Source organism: Marmota flaviventris, chromosome 2 (genome assembly GCF_047511675.1).
Source record: "Marmota flaviventris isolate mMarFla1 chromosome 2, mMarFla1.hap1, whole genome shotgun sequence".
In the NCBI taxonomy this organism is placed as follows: Eukaryota; Metazoa; Chordata; class Mammalia; order Rodentia; family Sciuridae; genus Marmota; species Marmota flaviventris.
Window position 1 is genome coordinate 119,749,228 of NC_092499.1, and position 27,066 is coordinate 119,776,293.

General features: G+C 45.7%; 2 protein-coding genes across 4 annotated transcripts in view; one reads left to right on the forward strand and one right to left on the reverse strand.

Annotated features, from left to right (window-relative positions):
• Positions 1-35: 35 nt before the first annotated feature.
• Scamp2 (secretory carrier membrane protein 2) lies at positions 36-22,809 on the reverse strand. The gene is made up of 9 exons (XM_027923733.2): positions 22,644-22,809; positions 10,984-11,052; positions 10,467-10,565; positions 8,437-8,554; positions 7,438-7,566; positions 6,689-6,848; positions 5,486-5,587; positions 1,808-1,928; positions 36-1,575 (listed from the first exon to the last, which is right to left on the reverse strand). The coding sequence occupies exons 1-9, from the start codon at positions 22,698-22,700 to the stop codon at positions 1,441-1,443; spliced, it is 990 nt and encodes a 329-aa protein (XP_027779534.1). The 5' UTR covers positions 22,701-22,809; the 3' UTR covers positions 36-1,440.
• Mpi (mannose phosphate isomerase) overlaps positions 22,546-27,066 on the forward strand; it is a 15,793-nt gene continuing 11,272 nt past the window's right edge. For 2 of the 3 annotated variants that reach the window (XM_027923719.2, XM_027923728.2), the window contains exon 1: positions 22,546-22,625. The gene's annotated coding sequence lies outside the window, so the exon portion shown is untranslated. Of the gene's footprint in view, positions 22,626-25,308; positions 25,521-27,066 lie in introns of all 3 variants that reach the window. The other variant, XM_071608473.1, reaches the window with a different exon arrangement.

Below are 27,066 nucleotides of genomic sequence, written 5' to 3' on the forward strand. Positions count from 1 at the left end.
GTACTCCCACATTCCCCAGACATCAGGACCAGTGCTGTCTGAAAATGTCTTATTTTTATTTAAGCACAAAAATTTAGACAAAACATATACATTTGTACACGGAGGAGAAAAACACCAGAAAGGAGTTTACAAAACCCTGGTCGCTGTCATTATCACTGAGTAGCTCTAGGCCTAAGTGGGCCGACAGTCTGGGGGGGCTGCCTCAGGCGGGCTCCAGGACCCAGAGTCTGCAGACTGGCCAGCTTGCTAAGTTCCCACAGCCCACACACCAGATCCTGCAACCTCTGCAGGACAAGGTGCAGGCAGTGAACTCCCAGAGATGCATCACAGTAACACATCTCCTAAGAATCCCGAGTGATGGAAGATGACCTAGATTCTACTCTGGGTGTGGAAGGAACCCTGAAGGATTAGTTTGGAACCCTCAGAAAAATGGCTCATCTGTCCTGCCTGAAGGACCCAGTTCTAGAACTATTCCCCCCTCCCTCAAGAGTTTCACAAGATGGAAATGGCTATTGGTGGGGACAGGATTAAGGCTAAGGCAAAGAATACCTGTCCTTTAGGAGAGAACAGAACAAACAGGGCCATACAAACCACCAGAACATTCAAGACCCACTCTCCTAGCAGATGCCAAAGGCTGGGTGGGACAACTTGGGACCAATGTCCTATCCCTCCTTATCTCAATCCCAGCCAACTCCATTGCACATTCATAGTCTGAAAAGGACTCAGAGCCAGAGGGGACAAGGTGCTACACACACCAGGAAGGTTATGAATATATTTGTGAATAACATGAGGCAGGGAAGATCCTGGGGCAACCAGCCAGAGACTCTGGAAACCCAGAGACCATGCCAGAGTGATCTGGGGAACAGACCTGTCCATATACCTAGACTGCAGCTCACCTAAAGTGGAACCCTTGGGAGGTTTATCCCAACCAGGTCAGGCAGGGCAGGACCGTGGGGGTCCCATGCTTGCTATGTAGAGCCCAATTTGGGCCAGGCCTTCTGGGGAAGGACTGTGGTCCCAGGACATGAGTTCCAGGATGCCAACAGAAAATTCCAGCTAGGGTAGGTCCAGGCCAGCTAATGATCCTCTGTGTGTGTGTGTGTGTGTGTGTATGTGTGTGTGTGTATGTGTGTGTGTGTGCATACAGGAGGAAGACAGCTTCAGTCCCACTGCTTCCAGTGAGACAAAAGAATCCTACCAAACCACCACCAGAGAAGGAAAGGCATCTTTGTTATTTTTTTTCTCTTGTGTAAAAAAAAGTCCCTGTCCCTCCCTCCCCATCCCTCAGGGGAAGGGAGAGCTAGTTGCTGAGGAAGGAGGAAGAGAGGCCCCCGCCGGGTCAGTGCTGGGCACAACCACTGCATAAGGCACCCATGGAAAGTGCAGCTTAGAAGGCAGGAGAGAGAAGAGGCTGAGGCAGAGGGAGGAGAATCAGGAGCACTAATTCCCCTGGAAGGTTCCTCGGGCAGCAGATGAGGCCGCATTGCGGAAGGTTCTGTTGCTGAAGATGCCCTGGGAAAACTCCTCCTGGGCCTGCTGGAAGCTAGCTCCTGTCCGGCGATAGAAGGAGTGCACCTGGGGAAAGAGGGTGGAGTGATGGGCCCACCAGAATTCTAGCTATACTCCCACAGGGACTTGCCCCCAGGCACCCAACTCTGCCTAACTGCCCACTCAAGAGTCTTGGAGGCATGTGCTGTACACCTCCATGTCCTAGGAGGCCCAACTACAGAGGTGAGGAACCCCTCATGGCAAAGACCAGAGCGAGCACTTACTTATTTGAGCTTGTTGGGGCCTGGCCCTCACTTACCCGCTGTAGGAGGAAGAGCGAGAGCCCAGCACATAGTGTAAAGAAGCCAGCCACCACCATCATGATGATTGACACGGCCAAGGACTCTTGCTGCAGTGTAGACAGGGCTGCAATCCAACCACTACAAAAGGAAGAGGGGGGCCAGAGGGGGCAAAGTGGGAGTGGGTTCCAGAAGTTCCATAAGGGATTCTTTTCCAGTTGGCTGCTGTGTCCCAACTACCACCTGGACATCTCTCTGCAATATAGTGAACGCTATGGGCCAGAGCCCTTAGTCTGAGAGAGGCCAGGCCTCTTTTAGGGCTGACCAGCCCATGCCACTCCAGTTGGCCTCCTTTGGGGCCTCAGAAATGGATTCACATGGGGAATCTTCTAGCCATATGAGGTTCAGAAAGAAGATATAGCAGCTGCCCCCTGTTCCTTGGGGGTGGGGTGCATGGAATGCCTGCTGCATTTATCCTGGCACCAAGTTTCTCATACTAGCTCAGGAATAGCCCGTTCTGTCTTTAGTCAGCCTTGTCACGTCCCTGAGTTCCAGTATCCTCATCTGTAAAAGGGATTATCTTCATACTCCCTGATTTGAAAACTTACTACAACTCTTCATGATTATAAGTTTGGCAATAGTTTCTTAGATATGACACCAAAAGAAAAAGATAAGTTGGACTTGATCAAAATTCAAAACTTTTAGAGTAGGGCTTTAGCTCAGTGGTTGAATACATGCTTTTTAGCTTGTATGTGGCTCTGGGTTCAGTTCCCAGCACTAATAAATAAATAACTTTTGTGCATGAAAGGATTTTTTTTTTTCCAGTACCAGGGATTGAACCCAGGGGCACTTTACCACTGAGCCACACCCCCAGCCCTTTTTATTTTTTGAGATAAGGTCTTACTAAACGGCTGAGGCTGGCTTCAAACTTGTGATCTTTCTGTCTCAGCCTCCCAAGTTGGGACTACAAGAATGTGCCAACATACCCAGCAAAAAGGACATTGAGAAATTAATGTAGAGAATAGAAAATAAAACTTATGAAAACATTATCTAGTAAAAGTCTAGTATTCAGAATATGTAAAGAACCCTTAGAACTCAATAACAAAAAGCCCAGTTAGCAAAAGAATAGAACAGATATTTCTCCAAAGAAGATACACAAATGGCCAAGAAGCATAAAGTGTACTCAATATCATTAGGCATTCAGGAAACGCAAATCAAAACAACTGTGAAATATATCTTTAGGGTGGTATAATAATTTAAATTAAAAAGAAAATAACAAGTATTGGTGAGGACATGAAGAAAGTGGAACCCTTATGCACTGCAGTTCAGGTACTGTGTGAAACACTTTAGAGTCTCCTCAATAAGTTAAAGGTAGACTTAGATGGGTGTGGTGGCACATGCCTGTAATCCCAGTGACTTGAGACGCTGAGGCAGGAGGATAGCAAGTTTGAGGCTAGCCTCAGCAACTTGGCAAGTCCCTGTCTCAAAATAAAAAATTAAAAGGGCTGGGGATGTAGCTCAGTGGTAAAGTGCCCCTAGGTTCAAGTTCTAGTACCACACTACAAAAGAAAGTACAATTACTTTATAACTCACAATTCTACTCCTAGAAAGATATACAAAGGGAAGATAAACAAAAACTTGAGGCTAGGGGTATAGCTCAATGGTAGATGGCTGGCTTAGCATGCATGAGGTCCTAAGTTCAATCTCCAGCACCACACATACCCAGACATGCACAAAAGATGATCTTCAAATTAAATTCTGTATAAAAATGTTCACATCAAGCTGGGAGTGGTGGCACATACCTAAAATCCTGGTGGCTCAGGAGGCTGAGACAGGAGGATCACAAGTTCAAAGCCAGCCTCAGCAAAAGTGAGGTGCTAAGCAACTCAGTGAGACCTTGTCTCTAAATAAAATACAAAATAGGGCTGGGGAATGTGGCTTAGTGGTTGTTGAGTGACCCTGAGTTCAATCCCTGGTAAACCCCCCAGAAAACGTTCTTAGCACTATTCACAATAGCTAAAAGAATTTTGAAATGAATGCAAATGATCATCAACTGATGAATAAATATAGTATTATCCATGCAATGGAATAATATTCAGTCATACAAAGGAACAGAGTACTAATACATACTAAAGCATGACTGAATCTTGGAAACATTATGCTATATGAAGGGAGCCACACAAAAAGTTTAATGGTTGCCAGGGGTTCATGGAAGCAGAGAATGAGGAATGACTTCCCATGTGAAATGGCATTTTCTTCTGGGCTGATAAAATATTTCAACTAGGGGCTGGGGTTGTGGCTCAGCGGTAGAGCACTCGTCTCCCACATGCAGGACCCTGGGTTCGATCCTCAGCACCACATAAAAAATAAATGAGTGAAATAAAAAAAAATTTGACTAAATGCCACAGAACTTTACATTCCTCAGTGGTTAAGGTGGTAAATACGATGGCAAATTCTGTTAAAGTGTTTTACAACAAATAACAAGAAAAGATGTGGTGAAACACAATTAGAAAATGGTCACAGAAGGGCTGTAGAAACCAATTGGAGGCTTCAGAGCACATCTAGTTGGAACCATGCAGAGCAGTGAGGGGCAAGGCCAGGGCCAGAATGTGAATAACAGTTGTTATTGTCATTATCATCATTATTATTTTGGTTCTGGGGATTGAACCAGGGGCACTTTACCACTGGGCCACATCCTCAGTCCTTTTTATTTTTTGAGATAAGGTTTCATTAAGTTGCTGAAGTTGTCCAGGCTGGCTTCAAACTTGCAATCCCCCTGCCTCAACCTTGGAGTATCTGGGATTACAGGTTTATGCCACCATGCTTGGCAAACAGCAGTTATCCTTTCTTTTTTTCTTTTTCTTTGTTTTGTGGTGCTGGGGATTGAACCCAGGGCCTTGTACATACAAGGCAAGCTCTACCAACTGAGCTGTATCCCCAGCCCCCCATGACAGCCTTTCTATAAGGATCTTGCTTAGGGTAAAGAGTAATTGAATTAGTTCACGAAAAGACAGCAGATTAGGAAGAGCTGGGTGAGAAGGAAGCACACTGGTGGGAGGACAGTGGGCACTGGCTCTGAGTGCCAGGGAAGCCAGCCTTCTCCTCATGCTCTGGATTTGCCAGCTGTGCTGGAGGGAGGGGACCAAAATAGTGCCACTCTTCCAGGCTTGGGCTCTCAGTCAAGTGCCTGGCTGACCTTTCTGTACTGCCTCTGTGCACTGGAAGAGAGAGGCAAATTATCAGTCCTAGCTTTTCCTCTAGAGACTAATTTTGAGTTGAGGACCAAGGTAGCCAGAAAACTCAAGTCAGCCAGGTGCTCAGGGAGGACAGCAGGAAGAAGCCTACACAGGGGAAGCTGGGCCCTGTCTCCTGCAGTTACAATGTCTCTGGACATTGCAGCTCAGTGTCTATAAAGGCCAGGTCATCCCTCAGCCTCTGGGAGGAAGAGGCTATAATCCAGCACAGCATACAGCCCTAAGGATTCAAGCCAAGTTCACCTATACTCACCACCTTAAGAATGGTGAGTTAAGTAACAGGAAACTTACTCAAGGCAGATCCAGAGGCAGGCCCATCCACCCACTCCCACTGTGGTAGAATTGGGGTCATCCATGGAGTTCTCTGGGAGCTAGTAAACAGGGCAAGAGAGGCTGAGCCCTACATTCAAAGCCTACTTCCCACTGTGATGCCTCAGGTCTCACCTGGTCCCCAGGTTAGGCATGCCAATCAACTGGATAAAGTAGATCCCTATTTGACAAAAAAATACAAAGAAGAACACGAAGAAGCTGAAAGAGTTGTCGGACCTGTGGAGAGACAGGGAAATAAGAAGTCACGAGAGGGCTTGGGCCATTTCCTGAGCCTTCCTTACTTTGTATGACATCTATTTTAACTAGGGGCCAGGAAGCAGGATGGACAAGTAGCCAGGGCCCCAGGGAACCAGTCCCACTGTCCATAAGGACATAAGCACATGGATATCTACCCAAAAAATCAAGAAGGGTTGGCTTTTACTGCCTCCCTGATAAAATTATTCACCCAAAGGATAATATAAAGAGCCTAACACTCCATCTCCTGCAGTACCTGCATTTCATAGGAGGCAATAAAAATCTAAGCAAAAGGCATAAATCTCTAATAGTAAAAACTGTAAGCCTGGGGTTGGGACACAGCTTAGTGGTAGAGGCCCTGAGTTCAACACGACTGCCACCACACCACAAAACCTGTGAAGACCTGGGTGGACAAAATGGACAAAAGACCTGGGGAATGGAGAGTAGGAATATCAGATAAGGCTCTTTATGGGTTGAGCACCTCCACCGCTGTACCCTGCAGTATTCAGGTCCTGCCTGAAGATGCATGGGATCATGCAGTTGGGCCCTGACCCATTTCAGTTCTGAAAACATCAACCCGGAGGTACAATTCCAAAACCCTTAGGGATCTATGAGATGTAGCCATTCATGTTCACAGTATCTAACCTAGGCACTGGCACTCATCAGATACCCAAGAGTCAACGGGGTATACAAGTGAACATAAGAGAGGCCACCAAGAACATCCGCTTGACACTCTTAAGCACACTTAGAGACTCCAAGGGGAGTTCTCTGAGGACCCTTCTTCCTAGCAACTGAAATATCTCCCTGCCAGCAAGACTGGGTGCAGTGGGATGGCAAATGAGGCTCCATATCCCTTCTCTAGATCTCCTTACCTCATTTGTGGACAGGGCCTAGAGCAGAGTTCAGGTCCAACTGAAGAAAATGGCTCCTGTTTTTGTCTGCTCTGGCTCTGGGTGGCACTAGGAAACCAAATTTCCACACCACTCTATTATACATTAGGGGGATGGGACCCCAGGCTTGGGGTCTGTCACCTACTACTGGGATGCCAACCTAACCCTCACTCTTTGCCACAGTCCCACTCACCTAAAGGCCTTATAGATGGGTCGGTACCAACAAAGGAAGGCACAGGGGGTGAAGATCACAAACCACAGGATCGAGAGGCCGAAGTCCACTCCCTTGGCGCTGTTGCCTGTGAACCAGGCTAGACAGGCAAGCAGGTTCAGAAACAGGGTCACTGAATGCACTGGTCAAGGGGAGAGGAGAGAAACAAACTAAGCCAAGGCATCTGAAGGCTCCCCGACAGGGCAAGCCATTCCTTAGGAGAGGAAGTGAGGTCCATGCTATATGACAGCTACAAAAATAGTAAAGAATCTCAGTTCCCAAACCCTGGTTTCAGGAACCTCAAAATTAAGTTCCTGAGAGGTAACAGGACAGCCCAGGTCTCTGGGAAGTAGTCATGGGGAAGTGCAGTTCCAGGGCTGATCTTTGGGAAGTAACTTTTTCCCTAGCCCTAGTGGCCCACAAAAGAGCTACAGAATCTCTTTTCTCACCCACAGGAACCTAGGAGCCTGAGAGAGAGGCTTTCACCTAAAATGGGCCTTTTAGAGCAGTGAGCTTTACAGGGACTTAGAAGTCTGCCTAGTTCTACTCTATGTGCTAAGTGGTCTCGACTGACCCTCTTAAGAAGAGAGCACCCTGTATAGGGAGGTCCCTACACAGCTAGGTATCAGGAAAGCTGAAGTCTGAAGAAAGTGTCAACACCAGAGAAGAATAAGCTGACCAAAAAGAGACCCACTGCACCCCTGAACTCTGAGGGCAGGAGTTGGACTCACACATCCAGAGATAGTACAGCATCTTGCATATCCGCTGGTAGTCAGCAGGGATCTCAGCGGAGAAATCCTGATAGAAGCAGGGCTTGACAGGGCACCATGAGGGCAGGGCTGGCCAGTTGTTCTCTCTCACTGTGTGGAAAGAGAAATGCACATGCTGGCCCAGTTTATAGGCAAACCACAGAGTTTGCAGAGGGCCTACCACAAGCAGCAGCATGAGTGGGATGGAAGATTGTAAATGTTCCCGAAGAGACACCTTTAAATAAGCTCACTCAAAGATAATGAAGCCCAAATGCACTGGGAAGTAGAGAGCTAAATGGTCTAAGTAATTATTTTTATTAATAACAAGCCCACAAACAAGATAACTAGGGTCATCATCATGAGTAAGAAATCGTGGGACCACTGCCTGCCTCATGCTATCAAAGAATCAGAATTTCAGGCTGGGTGCATAGTGGCACACACTTCTAATCCTAGCTACTTGAGGGGCTCAGATAGGAGAATCACAAGTTTGAGGCCAGCCTCAGCAACTTAGTGAAGCCCTAAGCAACTTAATGAGACCCTGTCTCAAGATAAAAATTTTTAAAAAGGGCTAGGGTTGTGGCTCAGTGTTGAAGTGCCTCTGGGTTCAATCCCCAGTACCAGAAAAACTAAACTAAAATTTTTAAAAAGGGCTAGGGTGGTAGCTATAGTAGAATGTCTTCCTAGAATACATAAGACCCTGAGTTCATTTCCCACTACTGGAAAAAAGAAAAAGAATTTCAGAGCTGGAAAGGAGTGCAAAAATAATCTACATCAAGTCTATACTGTAGGTCTCCAGACTTCCAACTTATTGCTCTCCCCTAGGACTGGTGCCCTTCTGAGAAGACCAAGAATTCCTTGAAGTTCTGCAGCTACCCCAGGAAGAAGGTGGCTCAGGATGAGTGCTGGGAGGGCAATCTGTGCAGGGTTGAGGACATTCCTGTACCAGGCAGGGTGGGCTGAGGCTCCAGCAGCCTCCCTTACCATGCAAGCTGGCCACAGTGTTCTGTAGCTCCCGCTCCTTGCGTTCCAGCTCAGCAGCTTTCCTGTCTAGTTCCTCCTGCTGCCGGAGCAGGCCTGCCTGGGCTGCAGCTGCCACAGCCTGAGAGAATGGGGTGGAAGGCAGCCAGACATTAGAGACAAAGGAATAGTGTCAGCTTGGGTAAGGCAGGCAAAGGCACCTTGTACCAAATAAGAAGATCAAGTAGGGAGTACCAGAGGAGGTACCAGCCCCACAGTGTCTTGGAAAACTGAGGACTGCCACAGAGAGGCCAAGGGGATCTATCTCCCATTGCCCCTACGCCACCCTCTGGCCACTAAGCTATTACTAGGGTTCTCCTTTCCCCTTATCCCTAATCTTGAGCTAAGAAAAGAATCCCCCATGACGCCCTCCTTATTCCCCAAACTGGAGTCTGCATTGAGTTCAGTTAATGACCTTTGGGGTTATAGCAGAGGGAAGAAAACTTCACAAGAGACTAAATGAAGCCAGAAACCTAGAGACTCATGCCTTACGTGAAGAGCCTGGAGTGGGCATGTGAAGAGGGAATAGTGCAAAGCTTTCAGCAGTGAGTACAGAGAGGAGACACTTGAGGTCAGGGATAGAGCCCCAGGGATCTGTATTTAAACTCTCTACCATCCCTGCCCACCCGCAGGAGCTGCCTCCAGAAGCCCATCTCAATAGAGCTGATCACCTGAACTGTGACTGGACACTCCCCAGACAAGCCTGGAGGCACAGCCCTGCCTGGCTTTCACAGTGTGCAGAGTCCATGCTTTATCTCCTCTGCAGGCTGAGCTGAGCATCTGAGTGAGGGAGCTCAGTGACGCTCTGGTGAGACTGAGCAGAATGGGGCCTAGAGCCCTGTTCCTGCAGGCTCCTGTCACTGTTTGGCCAGGTTCCTTCTACAGTCTTCTTTAGGGAGCAGGTCATCTCAGAGAATGACAAACTTAGCATACATTCACAACACACCTTTTACCAAAAGGAGTTCCCCAAAGAGCTAAGGTTGCCTTTGGGAGGTGAACTTCAAGCACTGGAGGCAGAAGCAGGAGAACAGACCTCAGTACCACATTGATGGTCTTAGTCTCCTTTCCCCTTTCCTGCCTTCATCTGAGCAGGGCCTGGATCCCTGCAGCCCACCACACTGCTGAAATAAAGTCATCCCTGCATGTAAGGCTTGCCTCACCTCCACAGGGTTCTAGGGCCAGTGTGGGCAGGGTAGATGCCCAGCCTCCCTCTTGGCATCTACACTGGGCCTACCTTTGGAAGCTTTCACATGTAGCTGTCTCTGAGAATACTATCTCCTCCTAGTAGCATCTGCCTCTCTGAGAGCTCACCCACTGCCAGGAATTGGGCAGGCAGGAACTTGCCAATCTGCCTAGGCAGAAGCTGTAACACACAATTCCACTGTGGGCCACACTCAATGGGGCAGCAAGGAGCCTCAGGTAGGAGGAGCCTAGGGATAGGGTTGGAAGTTGACAGAGTGGAGTGTTGGGCATAAAGCAGACAAAATTCACCATATCTGGTGAAGGACAAGGGAAAATATGAAGAAAAGCAGGAATAAATTAGGTTAAAATCAATAGAGATGGGCTGGGGGTGTAGGGCCAAGAATGTAGTTCGGTAGTACAGTGTTTGCCTAGCATGCACAAGGCCCTGGGTTTTATCCTCAGCCCAGTTGGAGAGAGGGAGAGAGACAGATATAGAAATAGGGCCATAGAAAGATAGATAAAGATATTCTGGGCCCCAAGTAATAAAGAATAAGGCAAAGGCTTCAAGAGGACCTGGAATGGTAAAATGGAACAAATTCTTTCTCTGAATACACCAAGGACCACAGCCTGGTGAGTACTTCAGTTGGCAGTTAGCCCCTACACTTGTAAGTGACCAGTTCCAAAGAATTTTGCAAGAAGACCCTTAAAGGGGAGCCAGTGATTAAGGTCCTCTGTTCCCCCCCAGCCTCAGGGCTCAGTCATGGGTCTGCCCGCATTGCAGGAGAAGCCAATGGATTCGATGTCAATAGTACCTGGGGGCTTGGCTGTGTTGGTTCCACTGAGGGCTGGAGAACTGCTGGCTGTGAGGGCCCAGGGAGTTGTGTGACAGGAACCGTTGTGGCCGCATTTGTCTGTGTGGGACAGATCAAAGGGGGAAATAGGTGAGTTCTACTAATGGAAAGCCCACGGGGTGAGGGGAATTCCTCTGGGCTTGCTTTTGGCCTTCCTCTGCAGACTCTTGGCCAACAAGCCTCAAGTTCAGGGCAATATGATCCCTAACCCAGTAACCCCAGCCTTGCTGGACCCAGGAACCTCCACTAGTGCTCTGCCCTCCTCAGGGAGGGGCCCAGTTCATATATCCCAACAGGAGAATTGCAGAGAACTTTTGATGATGTTTCCTTACTCCCACCCTGAGTTCATATTAGGATTGTACCCTTGAGGACTACAGATTTTCAGAGCTGCTTATTTCTCTGCCATAGTTCCTTGCCCCAGCGATCTTGGCACCACCAAAGGATCCCAGAACTCAAGAGAACACGCACGCTCACCAACCTCTGAGAAGGGGTTGAACTCAGCGAGGCCACTCTGTGGGGCACTGGTCAGCTGTGTCACAGAGGGATCCTGTGAAGGTGAAAAAGAGGCATTAGATACATGAGGAGATGAGAGTGCCCTGGCAAAAGGCCAGAGCAGGCAACTCCATGACACCTGGCCGTAGTGAGGATGATGATCCCTGCCCAGTGCCCCGAAAAGCCTCTCCTGCAGGCTTCTGGGCCACCCTGCCACACTGTAGCCGTATCCCCTAGCCCTTTCTATAAATAGTTCAGCTCAAATGACATCTCAGAAAAGATCCAGACCCAGCCTGAGGCCTAGAAGCAGCACCACACAGGTGCTCATCAGTGCCTTACAGATACAGGATGGTTCATAGAACTTGCCTTCTAGGAGTGGGCTTTTTTTTTTTTTTTTTTTGGTGGGGGGAGTAGATGAGGTGGATGGGGTGGTGAAGGTGGAGGCTTACCTGTCATTTAGCCCCCTTCTGTGCTATTTTATCTATTATTCTATAGGAAGTATGTATTCCTCTTTAATTTTTTGTTTTTAATTTTGAAGTAGGGCTTCAGAAAGTTGCTAAGGCTAGCCTTGAACTTGCAATCCTCTTCCCTCATTTTCTCAAGTCATTATGATTACAACATGCACCACCATGCTCAGCTCCTCTTATTTTTTAAAGGACAGTTTAAGGTCTTAGAACAAAAACAATACTGCAGGCTGCCAGTGCTGATTTTATTAAATCAGGCATACTTGCTAGGAGTAGAGATATGAAGGGCTCACTCAGATGAAAAGCCAAGAAAACCTTTTGTTCTGGTTTTTGGGAGGATTCTTTTCAAAAAGTGCAATGTCCTCAGAATACAACCTTGTCCCAAGTTTCTAATCCTCTGTTTCCTGTCTGGCCCCTGGCTCAAGATTCCTGTCCTTCTCTTCACCCAAACAACACCCCTGGTGGCATGAAACAGTCTGTTTTCACCCTGACCCTACATCTTCCCCGCTTCCTGGTCACTGGTGCAGGGTTCAGGTCCTATTCCAGGCCATGCAGAGGCTCTGGGAAAATTAGCCATAAGGGGTGCCAGGCTATCACCATCCCTGAATCTCTGCATCCCACTCCCAGCCCCTTGTTACTCGACCACAGGCTCCTGTCTTTCAGGCTCAGTCTTGCCTCCACCAGAAAAGCACTACTGGAAACTTCCATAGACCCAACTCTTCAACATAATGTTAAAGTGTTGAGGCTCAGTATCTGTTCTCCTTTCAAACTCAGACCCTCAGAGAACAACTCCTTCCATTTATAGGAGTTGTTTATAGGTATGGAAAAAGTGACACTCACATGATGAAGTAACTTGTCCTAGGATTCAAAGCAGGAGCTAATTTCCTATTCTGAATATTTACAGAGATGAAGATGAGGGTCAGTCTGAACATGTTCCCTGGTTTTGTTTGTTTTGTTAACTAATTCTTATCTTCCCACCCATGCTGCCAGCAACTAGAAGTTGAGTCTGTGTGGCCACCCCCAGGGCCCAGCCTAGAGCTTTTGTCCCTGGACAGGCCTCATCCCAGGCAGTCCCACTGCCCTCCAACCTCCTCTGAAACAGACACTGTGACCATGACCCTTCTGCTGGATACGACCTCTTATCTAGTGGCTCCTGTGACTTGAATAAAGTGACAAGATGAGGTTTAGGAGGCCACATGGAGCTGGAGGAATTGGTTCTGAGGTTATTTTTTAGCTGAACAACTAGTAGCAATTTTCTCTCAGGATTAACAGACTTCTTGCAAGGAAGATGTGGGGCTCAGTATCTGTTTCCCTTTCAGACTCAACCCAGAGTGGACTGAGTGAGCTGAAGTCACTGAAATCAGACCCACTAGCCAAGGAACTGGTTAATTGAGTCTGAATCACCATAGGACAGAGGAACAGAGGGGCAGCCCTGGTAGTGGTTTCAAGTGCTGGCACATATATATCTGGCCAAGGTGTACATGTTTAATAGACAACCTCCAGACCCATGTTGAGATGCCAATGGCAGTTCAGTAGGGGATGTTGGGACAGGATAAAGATGAAGGGAGTGACTACCCGTCCATATGGATCCCCCTTCCTTTTTCTAAAATCTTAAAGGCTTGGCCCTTAGGTCCTCACAAGGCTCATCATAAACAGATTTTTGTCTCCACTAACAAGCTGGTAATGCTGTGCAGCCAAGTGCATCTAGGACTAGTTTATCCTTTTTGCTCCCTGGGGCCTGGTGAAGGAGCCAAGGCAGAACAGCAACTCAGTAAAGATTTGAGGAAAAAAATGCCTCCACTTTTTCCAGGAGGCAAGTCTAGTAGATATCAGAGGCCCCAAAGGTCAAAGGCAACTTGCCTGGGAAGAGAAGCCTAAAACTCTCTGTAAGACACATGGGTACTTTCCATCTGAGGAGACCTGGGCTCCCCCTGAGAGCTGTGGGTAGCTTCAAGAGAATCTGAGGTCTGGTGAGAAAGGGAGGGAAGTGGAGGAATTGTGAGAGGAAGCTGACATTTACTGTGTCTATTATGTGCCAGGTTCATGATATAACCATGTTACTGTGAAATTCTAGTCACTTCAGAACTGGCCACTGTGTCAAGCCATCAGAAAAGAAGGTTCTGCCAGCCTCTTTCAACCTGGTTCTTTGAGAGACTTATGCCCCATAAGGAATTCTCTATCCATAGTGACTTGATTTCTCTCCTGTGCATCTAGAATGCACATGTTATATTCATTCTGGAAAGAAATGAGAAAAGTCACTCAAGTCAGCTTCTGTGTTCTATGGCTCAGCTGAGGGACTCCGGCTAAGAAAGTCTGCCATATATCTCCTCATTTAACTCCTCATGACAACTCTATGAGGGAGGAGTATTCCTATTTTGCAGCTGGAAAAGCTCAAGCCCAGAGATGGGAAGCAGTTCATTTAAGATCTCAGGGGCAGCTGCACCAGATTCTGAACCCAAGTCTATCTGTTTCTAGGGGGGCTAGGGATGTGGCTCAAGCGGTAGCACGCTCGCCTGGCATGCGTGCGGCCCGGGTTCGATCCTCAGCACCACATACAAACAAAGATGTTGTGTCTGCTGAAAACTAAAAAATAAATATTAAAAAAAACTCTCTCTCTCTCTCTCTCTCTCAAAAAAAAAAAAAACCAAAAAACAAAAACTCACCCCTATCTGTTTCTAGGGACATGAGACAATACTGCTGAAGAGAGCGAGGGTTCCTCAAGCCTGATACAACACTTGGCAAATGGAAGGTGCTTTATCACTGTGTGGCTGAATGAATGAACCCCACTCCAGAAGAACATGGACAAGGGCTTCTGCTTCGTTTCCTTACTGGACTTCAAAGAGTTGATTCTTGGGAAACATACTTGGTAAGACACACGCAGAGAGTCTTTCAAGGAAGGGTCACACTTGACCAGCCCCATTAGCTTTCACCCTGAGTTATAAATAGGAAGCCAACAGCATCAACTTTCTTTCCTGCTCACTGAGTACCAACTAGTTCTTAAGTGGGTCAAGTGGTAATTTAAAAGGATGGTGAGGACTAAGTTTCACCTATAAAAGAGAAGCAACCTGGGACTGGGGTTGTGGCTCAGCAGTAGAGCGCTCACCTACCATGGGCAAGGCCCTGGGCTCAATCTTCAGCACCACATAAAAATAAATTAATTAATTAAAGATATTGTATCCAATTACAACTAAAAAAATAAATATTAAAAAAAAAAAAGAGAGAGAAGCAATCTAAAAACCCCCTCAGCCACTCAGACTGGCTAATGCCCTTTACTGAACTTATAACACGGAAAAACTCCTACACTCAGTTCTTTTTACTCAGCAAAGAGTGACAGTGTAAGAAACACACCAGGACAATCAAGACACAATACCTACCCTTCTAGAGTCCACAGTCTGATAGATGAAACAAGTGGACACACCTCATGAATGTGCTAGGGACCAAAGTGAGATGCAGAGTAACGTCAGGAGGGAGGATAGACACCCCAGAGGGCTGAGAAAGGTGGGATTCCCAGAAGAAGGAGAAAAGGCAAGCAAAGGCCTGGGAAGGCAGGCCTCCACCTGGGCTGAGGAGCATTTCCACACAGTTGAAATGGAGGACACTAGAAGAAGAGGGGAGGAGGGGCTCTGCTCCTGAGGGTCATGAAACACTTGTTTTCCTTGGTTTGCAAATCTCCTTCCATTCATTTCACAGGTTCTATGTGGGCCTGAGCCCACTTACTTTTCCCCGTTTTCCCATGTTACACTCTACCCAAGCGCCCAGTATGAGGCTGATTTCAAATAAACACAATTTGGGGCTGGGGATGTGGCTCAAGTGGTAGTGCGCTCCCGTGGCATGGGTGCGGCCCAGGTTCAATCCTTAGCACCACATACAAACAAAGATGTTGTCTCTGCCAAAAACTAAAATGTAAATAAAATATTTTAAAAATAAATAAATACAATTAAGAAATATCTCACAGATTAAAAAACTCAGTCTTTCCTTCTAGGAGGCAGAGTCACCAACCTTGGTGAAGTCCTACTTGCTTGAGATGAGGCTTAGTGTCACAGAATAAGAAAGTGTCACAGAATGATAAAAATTGTCCCCAGTGGAGTTGGCTGGGTCCTGGGCACAAAGAGCCGCAAGTACTCTTCGAGCTCTCTCACCAGGAACCTGAGAATCTATCTAAGGAAATATGACAAAAACATGTAAACAAACAAACAAACAAAAAAACCAAACTTGTATTTACGGAAATGTTCATTGCACCAGGATTTACAAAAGGAGGGGAAAAAAGCAAGACAAATATCTAATGACACAAAGCACAAGTGTGTTTTGGTGCACATCCCCTCGAAGGCCTGAACAGCCAGAAAAAATCACAGCTATGCAGACAGCATAATAATACAGAAAAGGCTCTGTTATATAAATGCTAAAATACAGTTTTTTCAAAATAATCATATGAAAATGATTGGCAGGAATACACATCAAAATAACAATGGCTGCAAAAGACTGGTAGAAACATGGATGCCTTCATTTCAGTTTTCTAAATTTTCTATAATGTGATCATGTTATTTTTACCTTAAAAACACAAACACAATGGTGGTGGTGGGGGGTGCATGCCTATAATTCCAGTGATTCAGGAGGCTGAGGCAGGAGGATAGCAAGTTCAAGGCCAGCCTCAGTACTTAGCAAGGTCCTAAGCAACTTAGTGAAACTCTGTCTCAAAATAAAAAAGGGCTGGGCCAGGTGTGGTGGCACACACCTGTAATCCCAATGGCTTGGGAGGCTGAGACAGGAGGATCAAGAGTTCAAAGCCAGCTTCAGCAAAAGCGAGGTGCTTAGCAACTCAGTGAGACCCTGTCTCAACATAAAATATATTTTAAAAAGGGCTGGGGATATGGCTCAGGGGTCAAGTGCCCCTGAGTTCAATCTCCAATACCAAAAAAGAAAAAAAAAGGAGGGTGGTTGCTGGAATGTAGCTTAGTGATGATAGAGTACCCCTGGGTTCAATCCCACCCCATCACACATACTGGGCTGACTGACGCTGGCTCAGAGACTCCAGAGGCTGAGGCAGAAAGATCCCCAAGTTCAAGCCTCAGCAAATTAGGAAGACCCTATCTCATAATAAAAATTAAGAAGGGCTGGGGAAGTATCTCAGTGGTAGAGTGCTCCTGAGTTCAATACCCAGCACCACCCCCCCCCCCAAAAAAAAAAAAAAAAAAGCTTGCAAGTGTTCAGGAAATAGGAGGTGGTTATGGAGGCTGTGGAGTGGGGTATGTGGAGAGAAGCCAGGAGTATCAGGAAACCAGACTCACAAGGGCAAGGCCAGGGTGAAAGAGTTTGGACTTGACCTTATAGGTAATAGGTAACAACCAGAGATGTGTGAGCAGGGTATGCCATGATCTGGCAGCAGTGAGGAACGTGAATATGCCGGAAGGATGATGGCTGGAGCTCTGGCTGGAACAAGACCATCAACATGGGAGACACTGAGGACTGAACTAAGAAGTGGCAGCTAGGGATGGAGAAGGAAGGAAGAACTCCAGAGACCTTCTCAGGTTGATGCCACAGTTTGGCAACTCTAGGTTGGTGGGGAAATGGAAGGACTGCAGGGCAAGAAGGGAAGGGAAAGGAAGGAGTTGGGAGCTGGGGGTTGCTAGCTTGGGTGACTAGTGAACACTGCCACCATTAACTACGATAATGATGACAGGAAAGGAAAAACAGGTTTTTCAGGCTGGGTATGGTAGGTAGGGAGGGGATCTAAGAAGATTCTAAATCGGGTTAGAGACACCTATGGATTATATCTGGTTGAAATAGCCGGAAAGATCCAATTGGGAGCTGTAAAATACTAGTTAGAAGTTCAAGATAGAGAGTTTGAGATCAGGATCTAGGATCACTGGTGTGTGAATGCTATTCTGAGGTCATGGTAAGTGAAGGTAGAGAGAACAGGGTCAGAGACAGAATACCAGGGTATTCCTGTATGGCTCTGTCCTTCCTCCCAAGATTCCTCACAGTTCCTCTTGCACACTGACATCATCCTACTCATGCTGTGCTGTCCTATCAGTGAGTATTCTTGGTTCTCCTGCTGGATTAGAAGCTCTATCTGACCAATGACCACGTGCCCATTTACCTTGCTCTCCTGCACTGGTCTGCATAGCAGCAGGGCCTCAATGACCTGCACAAATGTGTCAGCGTCTCAAAGGGGCACTTACTGGCTGAGTCACACCTTGCAAATGTGCACAGCCCTATTCTCTGAATGAATGGCAAGTACCCTTCGTTTGTCCTGGTTAAATATTACCATTCCCTGAATATAGGATTATCCTACACATAGTGGCTCCAGAGAAAATTTAACAGAAGTATAGAGTCCAAATTCACCTGAATCTCCAGCCAAATTCTAACAAGCCTGGCTCCAGGTGCAAACCATAAAGGCAAGAATATTCCCATCTGGGCAGCTTTCTGGCGTTAGCCCTAAGATATAAAAACCTTGACACTCTCAAATTTCTTAAAACAATGCTCCTGTTCCATAGGACAGTGGTACCAGGTCCACTTCATGATTCTAAGAATTCCCAAAGTTACAGTTAAAACTGGACAACCCTCTCTGGGAAGTGGCAAAGTCCTCATGTCTATGCAGGGAACTCCATGTAACTTTCTTCACACCCAAATCACTTTTCTGCCACCACTTTCTCCTCCCACAGGAGAAAAATGTTTCAAATCCTTGAGAAGCAATCACAGCACTGAGATTATCTTTTAACTGCAAGGAGGCAATGTGTGAAAGTGAGATTGTGATTTGGCAACTCTGAACACTGAAAGGCTTCCTCTGTTCAGCATCACCACCTCTTCTACTCCCCCTCTTGAGATCACTGTTCTCTGTCTGGGAAAATCTGGCAAAAGGACCAACTAAGAAAGCAGCTCTGGCATTTGCCTGGGTGGTCTGACTTTTACCAACTACGAAAAATAAAATGTACAGTACAGTGCCTCCTTTTAGCTTTCCACTTCTTCAATACCTGACAAGACTTAGTGAGAAACTTTACTTTTGGGGCAGACACCCTAGAATCTTTCCACAGCAGGAACCCAAATACCCAGAAGTACCAAGCAGACATGCCATAATTAACAGAGGCATTAGGGGTGTGCCAGTGGAGGTTGTGAAATGGTCAACACTTGGCTTGCAGTTTTCTGCTTCCTCCTAGGAGTTTGGTAAGCCTCTGCTGCACTCTTGTGACTTTCCACACATAGTTTTTACTTTGCAGGAAGTTTTCTAATAATCCCAACTATAACCACACTTAAGGAAGGGGTCATAAAAGCCCATGCCAACATCATGGGGTGTGAATAGGGGCTTGATAAAGAACTTGGATGAGGAAGTCAACAATGCACTGGGAGTTTCACTGGCTTTCACAAGAGTAAGAAACAAGGTTCCAGTTGAATAACTTGAGAAATGCTGGGTCAAATAAAGTTGAGCAGATTTCTTTATTTTATGATTTCTTAACAAACAAATAAGACTTGTTACCTTCAAGAAAGATGGAATAGGCTGGGTGTGATGGCACATGCCTGTAATCCCAGTAACTTGGGAGGCTGAGGCAGGAGGAACACAAGTTCAAGGCCAGCTTCAGCAACTTAGCAAAGCCCTAAATAGCTTAGTGAAACCCTGTCTCAAATAAAAAATAAAAATAAAAAGGTCTCTGGGGATGTGGCTCAGTGATTAAGTGTCCTGGGTTAAATCTCCAGTACCAGGAAAAAAAAAAAAAAAAAGGAATAGGTAGGGATTCCCAAACCTATCTGACCACCTTTCAAAACTACCATTACCCAGAACATATACTGGTTTAAACTACTACCTTAAAAAAGCACAATAAGGGGGCTGGGGTTGTGGCTCAATGGTGGAACATTTGCCTGGCATGTGTGAGGCACTGGGTTTGATTCTCAGCACCACATATAAATAAATGAATAAAATAAAGGTCCATCAACAACTAAAAACTACATCTTTTTTTTTTTTTAAAAAAAGGATACACTAAGGGTTGAGCTCATTAGCAGAGTACACGCTTAACATACTCACAATTCTGGATTCAATTCCGTGTGTGTGTGTGTGTGTGTGTGTGTGTGTGTGTTGTGTGCGCATGCGTGCCCTAGCACATAAAACCCACACAATAAATCTGTATTATTTCATCCCTCTCACCCTGAGGGTTGGGGAGAGCTTAGCTAATAATAATTGGTTATTTTCACCACTACCAGTACTCCAATTTCTAGAATGGTGATAATAGTAATGATGTTACTCTTTCCTTAGCTAGCCTAAAATAACCTCAAAACAGTTTAATGTCTAAGATTCAAAAACCTTTAAAACAATCAGGTATGGTGGTTCACACCTGTAATCCCAGGGACTGAGGCAAGAGGATTGCAGGTTCGAAGCCAGCCTCAGCAACTCAGCAAGGTTGTAAGCAACCTAGGAAGACCCTATTTCAAAATAAAAAATAAAAATGGCTGTGGCTGGGGATAAGTGGGTAAACGCCCTTGGGATCAATCCCTGGTGCAAAGAAAACAAAAAACCTTTAAAATAGTATTGTCCTCAGAATGAAGCCCAGGTCTAAGCCTCTTCCCATCACTAATTTACTGGTGACTCTGGCATGTTTTAGTTTCCATATCATGAAACTGAAAAGGTTAAAACAAATTTCTAACCTTGTTCCCATTTCTAGCAGTTAACCATGGACTCTGAACACTAAGTATATTTTTGCAATCCTCCATTATATGACAAGACAGGGGAAAAAAAAAAAAAAACTGTTCTGGAGGCTGACTAGGTGTGACAGTTTCTGAGTCTATCGCCTATCCACCTGCTCTTTCCTGAGCTCTGTGCCAACACCTTAAGTAAATGAAGCTGGGTTCACACCCAGTCTCCCAAGGGCTGCACCCTTCCAATGTCCCAGCCTTGGCAGTCAGGGAAGCAGACAATTTCATCTTAAGGAAAGAGAGGAAAGCTGTGACCACAAGGAGGACACTGGGGGCCGCATATCCAAAGCTGGTTATTTATTTATTTATTTTTGATACCAGGGATTGAATCCAGGGGTGCTTACCCACTGAGCTACATTCCCAGCTCTTCTTATTTTGAGACAGAGTCTTACTAAGTTGCTGAGGCTGGTTCTGAACTTGCAATCCTCCTGCCTCAGCCTCCCAGCCCCTGGGATTATAGGCATTCACCATCATACCCAGCTCCAAAGCACTTTCTCTCTACACAACTGCAAGCCACGAATTAGGCACACACCTATAATCCCATCCACCCAGGAGATCCTGTTTCAGAAACAAAACAAACAAAAGGATGGGGATGTAGCTCAGTGGTAAAAGGCCCCTGGGTTCAATTCCCAATGCTAAAAACTAAAATCAGCACAGGATGAGGGGGAGCAGTACTACAGCCAGCCAGTTTTCTTCTTCTCATACAAGGTTCCCTACCAGATGTTGCTGGTTTATATGCTAACAGCTGCTTCCTGTCCTGCTATATCCGGGGGCTGTCTGATAGGCAGACTATCTTGCTTGAATGCAGAAGTTATTTCTCTCACAGTTTGCACAATCATTTCTGGGACCAGAGATGTGGTTTAAGACTTTCAAGGAGCTATTAATAAAGGTCAAAATAATCCTGCTACTGCTAACAGTGAAGAAAAGCTCTCTGCTTCTTTGGATGGCCAACTGCTTCTGATGTCAGCAGAAATTGTGATCCTGACAGGACAACCCTCACCCCAGTAAAAAAACAAAACAAAACCACCCATTTAAAAAGCTACTGGAGCCTTCCTAGTATTATGCAGCAGTTTTATAATTAAAGCAAAACTGTTACAATTGGCATTGACAGGAAAAAATGCAAATGTTCTTTCCTTACCCAACTAATAGAGATGACTTATATAAGAGACACGGTCTCTGCAAGAGCTCTGTCAAGAAGCATTAAGCTACATGAGGAATGCTCAGAATTCTCCAATGTTATAAGGAACATGCTACCAAAATATGCCTTGAGGGTTTCCATCGGCTAAAAGTCACCTTGAAACCATGAAAGAATCATAAAATTTTCACTTTCCTGATAATATATAATAATTTAGTTCAAGTCTCTTTTGCTCTGACCTTTGAAGAGATTCAAGGTGGGAAAGCTTATGCTGTGAGTCACAGGAAGGACCCCTCCAAGATTTCCCTGATAACTGCAGGAAACTTTGAAGCTGCCAATGACCAAAATAAAGTACAAACAGGATGAGTTAACGTGCCTAGTGACAACCTGACAGAGCAGAAACATCTGTGCTCATAAATCACTAGTCAGCACAAGTTGGCTTCTTTAAAACTGTTCTTGAGCAGACACAAAAGAGGCACAGGTGCCATTCAGCTAATAGGAGTTCCAGCCTTTCACTGGCAAAAGAACATCCTTGTGCTTTGCTCAAAAGCAGGAAGGTTTCAGCTTTAGATAGGAAGACTGTTTCTTTCTTGTTTGTTCCAAAGGTCAGGCCCAGTTCATAGGACAGTCTCAATTACCCTGTCCTACACTTAGGTCCATCAGACCAACATTCTTTTGCTTCAAGACTCTTCCTGGGCTCTCCTATCCTCTAAAACCCACCCCAAACTAGACCCATAGCCAAGGTGTGGAAATTATTAAGGCTATTTTAAAATTGAGAGGCATTGGAAATGGCTTCAATGTTACAAAACTTGAGCTATCTACCTACCCTCTCCTATTATTTTTTTCCTAATAAACCTCAGGGACTCTCCTATACTTTACATGCTAGTTTAGCTGCTGGTGGTGGAGGTGGAGAGTGCTTTGGTTTTCTCACATTTCTCCATCACCGTAGGCTTCTAAGTTCCTCATCATGTTGCTGTCACCTCCTGAGGTGACTCAAGACAGGTGTCTTTTCAAGACTGCAGAAATGTAATAGTCATATTGTGCTACCCTCCCTGACACTAAGGCATCTCCCCAAGGGTCCGACTGCCTCTCCAGTACCCTTCTCCACAGTGAACGGCCAAATCAGAAGGACTACATCCCCAGGTGCTTGAAGATCCCACCTCTTCCCAAGCTGCAGCGCCCCGCCCCTTTCGCAGTTCCACCTGCTGCTAGTCCCGCCCCCAGACGCTATGATAGGCCTTCCCTCAGAGCTCGCTCTCCCATTGGACAAATAGCCCGTCCCTCCTACGCCACGTCTCTCGGCTCTGGCGAAAAAGGCCCGGGCGGCGGCCCTTGGTTCTAGATAGATCTGTAAGTTGGGAGTCCTACCTGGAAGGGGTTTACGTCCACTGGGTCCGCAAATGGGTTGGTGTCGAAGGCCGACATGGCGGTCGAGGGCCAGCGGGCAAGCTCCGCGAGCGCTGCTGCCTCCGGGCACCCAGACCCAGCGGCGCTCTGTCTAGATCCTCCACTTCCGGGAGCGAGGCAACCGTTCTAGCGCAGGCGCAGCGCCCGCCCAGGGGGCGTGTCCCTGCAACGCCACAGAGGCCCACTCCGCCTCCTGCCCAGCCCACTTGAGAACTATGGGTGGGCTTTCTGTTTCCATCCACGTCTTCGCTGTGTAGATGCTTCCAGGGTTGGGGTAGCACAGAAGAAGTAGGACCCAGGGGCCGGATCCTAGTCATTCCCAACTGTCTCAGTCTGATACCTTCCAACTTTGAGTTTCCAAAGTAAACTCTCAAAAGTGGGACAGGAAACTTATTTCTTTCCCTAGAGTGCAAGTTTGGAAATTCTACATAGTTTCGAGGGCGGGGGACAAGGGTAAGAAGTCAAGCAGAAGGGTTCTCCTTTGAAGAACAATCCTCCAAGAAAGAGAAAGACGAGGACTGTGCAGCTCCTTTTAGGGATAAGGATTTCTTGACCCACACGGTGGGAATTTGAACCTGGTCATCAGGCATTTATTAAGTGAACGAGGGAGTTCAGTAATGGATTTTCGGTCATAGAGGAGATGGCTAATTCACTCCCCACAAGTTCAACTTTTTTATTCCCGTCTTTCTGGCTTTGTTCATTTCTGCTGTGTAATCCAATTACTATAATTTCTTAACCTGGACTAGAACAAAGCTGCTAATTGGTCTATGGTTATTCATGTTGTAACCAGAGATCTTTTTTTGTTGTAGTTTTTTTTTTTTTTTTTTTTTGAAATGGGGTCTCCCTATGTTAATTAGGCTGATCTCTAACTCTTGGGTTCAAGTGGTAACTCCCATCTCAGCCTCCTTACATAGCTAGGACTAAAGTGTGCACCACCATGCCCAGCTCCATAGATCTATTTAAAGGAAATAAAATCATAAAACCTGTTGTTTAATTTTTGTACAGATTAAGTTCTCAATTTGGCCTCAAGTTATGGCAGGATCTGCTCCCACCTATCCTCCTTCCCAACCCTTTCTCCTGCCCAGCCTCCTGCATTCCATCCTTTCTAGTAGCTTTTCAGTTCCTCCGGTTGTGTCTTTTTCTCCTGTGTCAGGGCCTTTGCACTGACTGGTATGCCTTTACATCCTACCTCACAATTATTCTCTAACTAATCTTTTAAGGGCTGGAGATGTAGCTCAACCGTAGAATGCTTGATTAGCATGCATGAGGCCTGGGTTCAATTCCTAGTTCCATAGAGCAAAAAAAGAAATGGTACTCAAATTTTTCTTCAAATCTAAGCCTCAGGCTCTTTCTTCAGAAGTGGTATTCCTTCTCTTGATTAGATCAACCCATCATGCATTATAAGCTATCATATTGCTCTGTACTTTTCCTTTATAATGCTGGTTGCAGATTGTAATATAATGCATATTTGTTTTTCACTAGACATAACCTCCACAGGGGCAGAGGTGAAGTCTCTTTTGCTAACTGTTGTATTTTTGGCACTAATATAGTATCAAACACATGATAGGCATTTAGTGAATATTTAATTTTTCTTTCACCAACTTCCTCTCCTTTAAGCCCCAACTATCTGTGAAGGTTCAATTGAACTTTTCTCTGGGAAATATCCTCAAGTGGGAGGATGTGATGTGTGTCCCCTTTGAAAGTGCCTACCTTTCAGTCTCTATGGCCACCCCTCCAAAGGCAGAGAAATTTGCTATCTGTGACCTAAGACAAGAACAATCTATATAGCCTAAGGCTTTCCTAACCTCCTCCTGGACTGCTGCAACCTAGTACAGCACTGAGCTGGTAAGGAAGGAATGAAATTGATTATAACCAATGTGGAGGCTTCCCACCCATCTGTCCTAGGCTCTGTCCACTTTCCTGTGAGAAACCAGAGACTATTCATTTTTTTACTTTTTTTTTTTTGTACTGGGGATTGTGTCTAGGAGTTTGCACACGCTGGGCAAGTACTCTATCATTGAGCCACACCCTCTGCCCCTTTTATTTTTTACTTTTTAATTTTTTTAGTTGTAGATGGACACATACCTTTATTTTATTTATTTTTATGTGGTTCTGAGGATCGAACCCAGTGCCTCAACTGTGAGAAGCAAGTGCTTTATCACTGAGCCACAACCCCAGCCCTGCCCCCTTTTATTTTTGAGACGGGATCTTGCTCAGTTGCCTAGGTTGGCCTCAAACTTGTGATGCTCCTGCCTCAGCCTCCCAGGTAGCTGGATTACAGACATGTACCACTGTCTCATTTATTCAGTAAGGAAGGAGATAGCAACATGGAACTCTGTGCCTTGGATGAGTTACTTCACCTTATTGAGACCAATTTTTCTCAGCTCTAAAATGGGGCTGGTGGACTGGGAATATAACTCAATGGTAGAGTGCTTGCCAAGCATGCACAGGACCCTGAGCCTTGATTCGGTCCCCAGCACCACCCACACACAAACCATTAAATGGTGCTAGGGACAGTATGTATCTCATAGGATTGTCTTGAGAATTGACAGAAAAACTCTTTTTTTTTTCTCCCTCTACTCTTGCAGCAAGTCACTCAATACTTTTTTTTTTTTTTTTAATCCAGGGCCTTGTGCATGCTAGGTTCCCCACCACTGAGCTATATCCCCACTGAGCTATGTCCCAGCATTCAACACAGCACTTCTGACATCAGATGCAGCAGTTGTTTCTCTAAACACGAAGCAATTCTCCAGTGGACACCAACTGAGTGTTCTATAATTCAACTCAATTCCAACACTATCCTCCTGGAGATAGATAGTTCCCAAGTCAGTCCCACAGGTGAGTTCACAAAACTGCCCCTCACACTTCACATATCCCAGGTTGTTTTACCTGTGCTTCTGTCTGGCTATAAATCAGGGTTCCCAGGACCTCCTCCTTAAGTTCAACAGATTTTCTAGAGTGGTTCCCAGAACTCAGTGAAACATTTATCAGTTCTTTGTGTTGTTTTTTGATACCAGGGATTAAACCCAGGGATGCTTAACCACTGAGCCACATCCCCAGCCCTTTTTATTGTTTTATTTAGAGACACAGTCTTGCTGAGTTGCTTAGGGCTTGCTAAGTTGCTGAGGCTGGCTTTGAACTCATGATCCTCCTGCCTCAGCCTCCCAAACTGCTGGCAGTACAGGTGGGTACCACTGCCCAGCACTTTATCAGTTTATTATAAAGAATATTACGGGGCTGGGGATGTGGCTCAAGCGGTAGCACGCTCGCCTGGCATGCGTGCGGCCCGGGTTCGATCCTCAGCACCACATACAAACAAAGATGTTGTGTCCACCGAAAACTAATAAATAAATATTAAAATTCTCAAAAAAAAAAAGAATATTACAAAAGAGGGCTGGAGTTGTGGCTCAGAGGTAGAGTGCTTTCCTAGCATGTGTGAGGCACTGGGTTCAATCTTCAGCACCTTTATTTTAAAAATAAAATAAAGATGTTGTGTCCACCTACAACTAAAAAAGAAAGAAATATTTTTTGGGGGGCTGGTGTTGTGGCTCAGCGGTAGAGCTCTCACCTGGTGCGTGCAAGGCCCTGAGTTCAATTCTGAGCACCACATAAAAATAAATAAATAAAAATAAAGGCATTGTGTACAACTAAAAGAAATAAATATTTAAAAAATATTTAAAAAAGAATATTACAAAAGAAACAGACTAACAGCTAGATGGAAGATATGAATAATGCATGACATATGGGAAGGTCCACAGAGCTTTTATGCCCTCTGCAGAGTGCCTTCCTCTAGGAACCTATATGTGTTCAAGCTATCTGGAAGCTCCCCAAATCTGACAGGGTGTTTTTCTTTTTGTTTTTATGCAGGCTTCATTACCAGGCATTATTGATTATTACATCATTGACCATTGGTGATCAACTCACTCTTCAGCCCATATTCCCTCCCTGGAGGCTGTGAGATTAGGGATGAAATTTCTAATTATCTAATCACTTGGTTGGTTCCCCTGTCAACCAGTCCCTATCAGAGGCTTATTCAGGAGCAAAGAGGAAAGCAGATCATCACTAGATAATGGAATGTGGTCAGTTCTAGAAGAGCTAGACCTGCAAGAGCAAAGAGTGGAAGGTATTAAGTTCTCCAGACACCCTAGTTTCCCTTACAGACAAATCTTTCTGTGTTTATTGAAGGATATAAGGTAGAGGTTTTGTCTGACCAATAATCTAAGTTCTTCCTTTCCTGTGCAAGGATACTCTGAGGAAGTAACTATAACTCTGGTTTCTTTCTTTTTTAAAAATGTTTTTAATCATAGATGGACATAATGTCTTTATTTATTTATTTTTTATGTGATGCTGAGAATAAAACCCAGTGCTTCACACATGCTGGCTA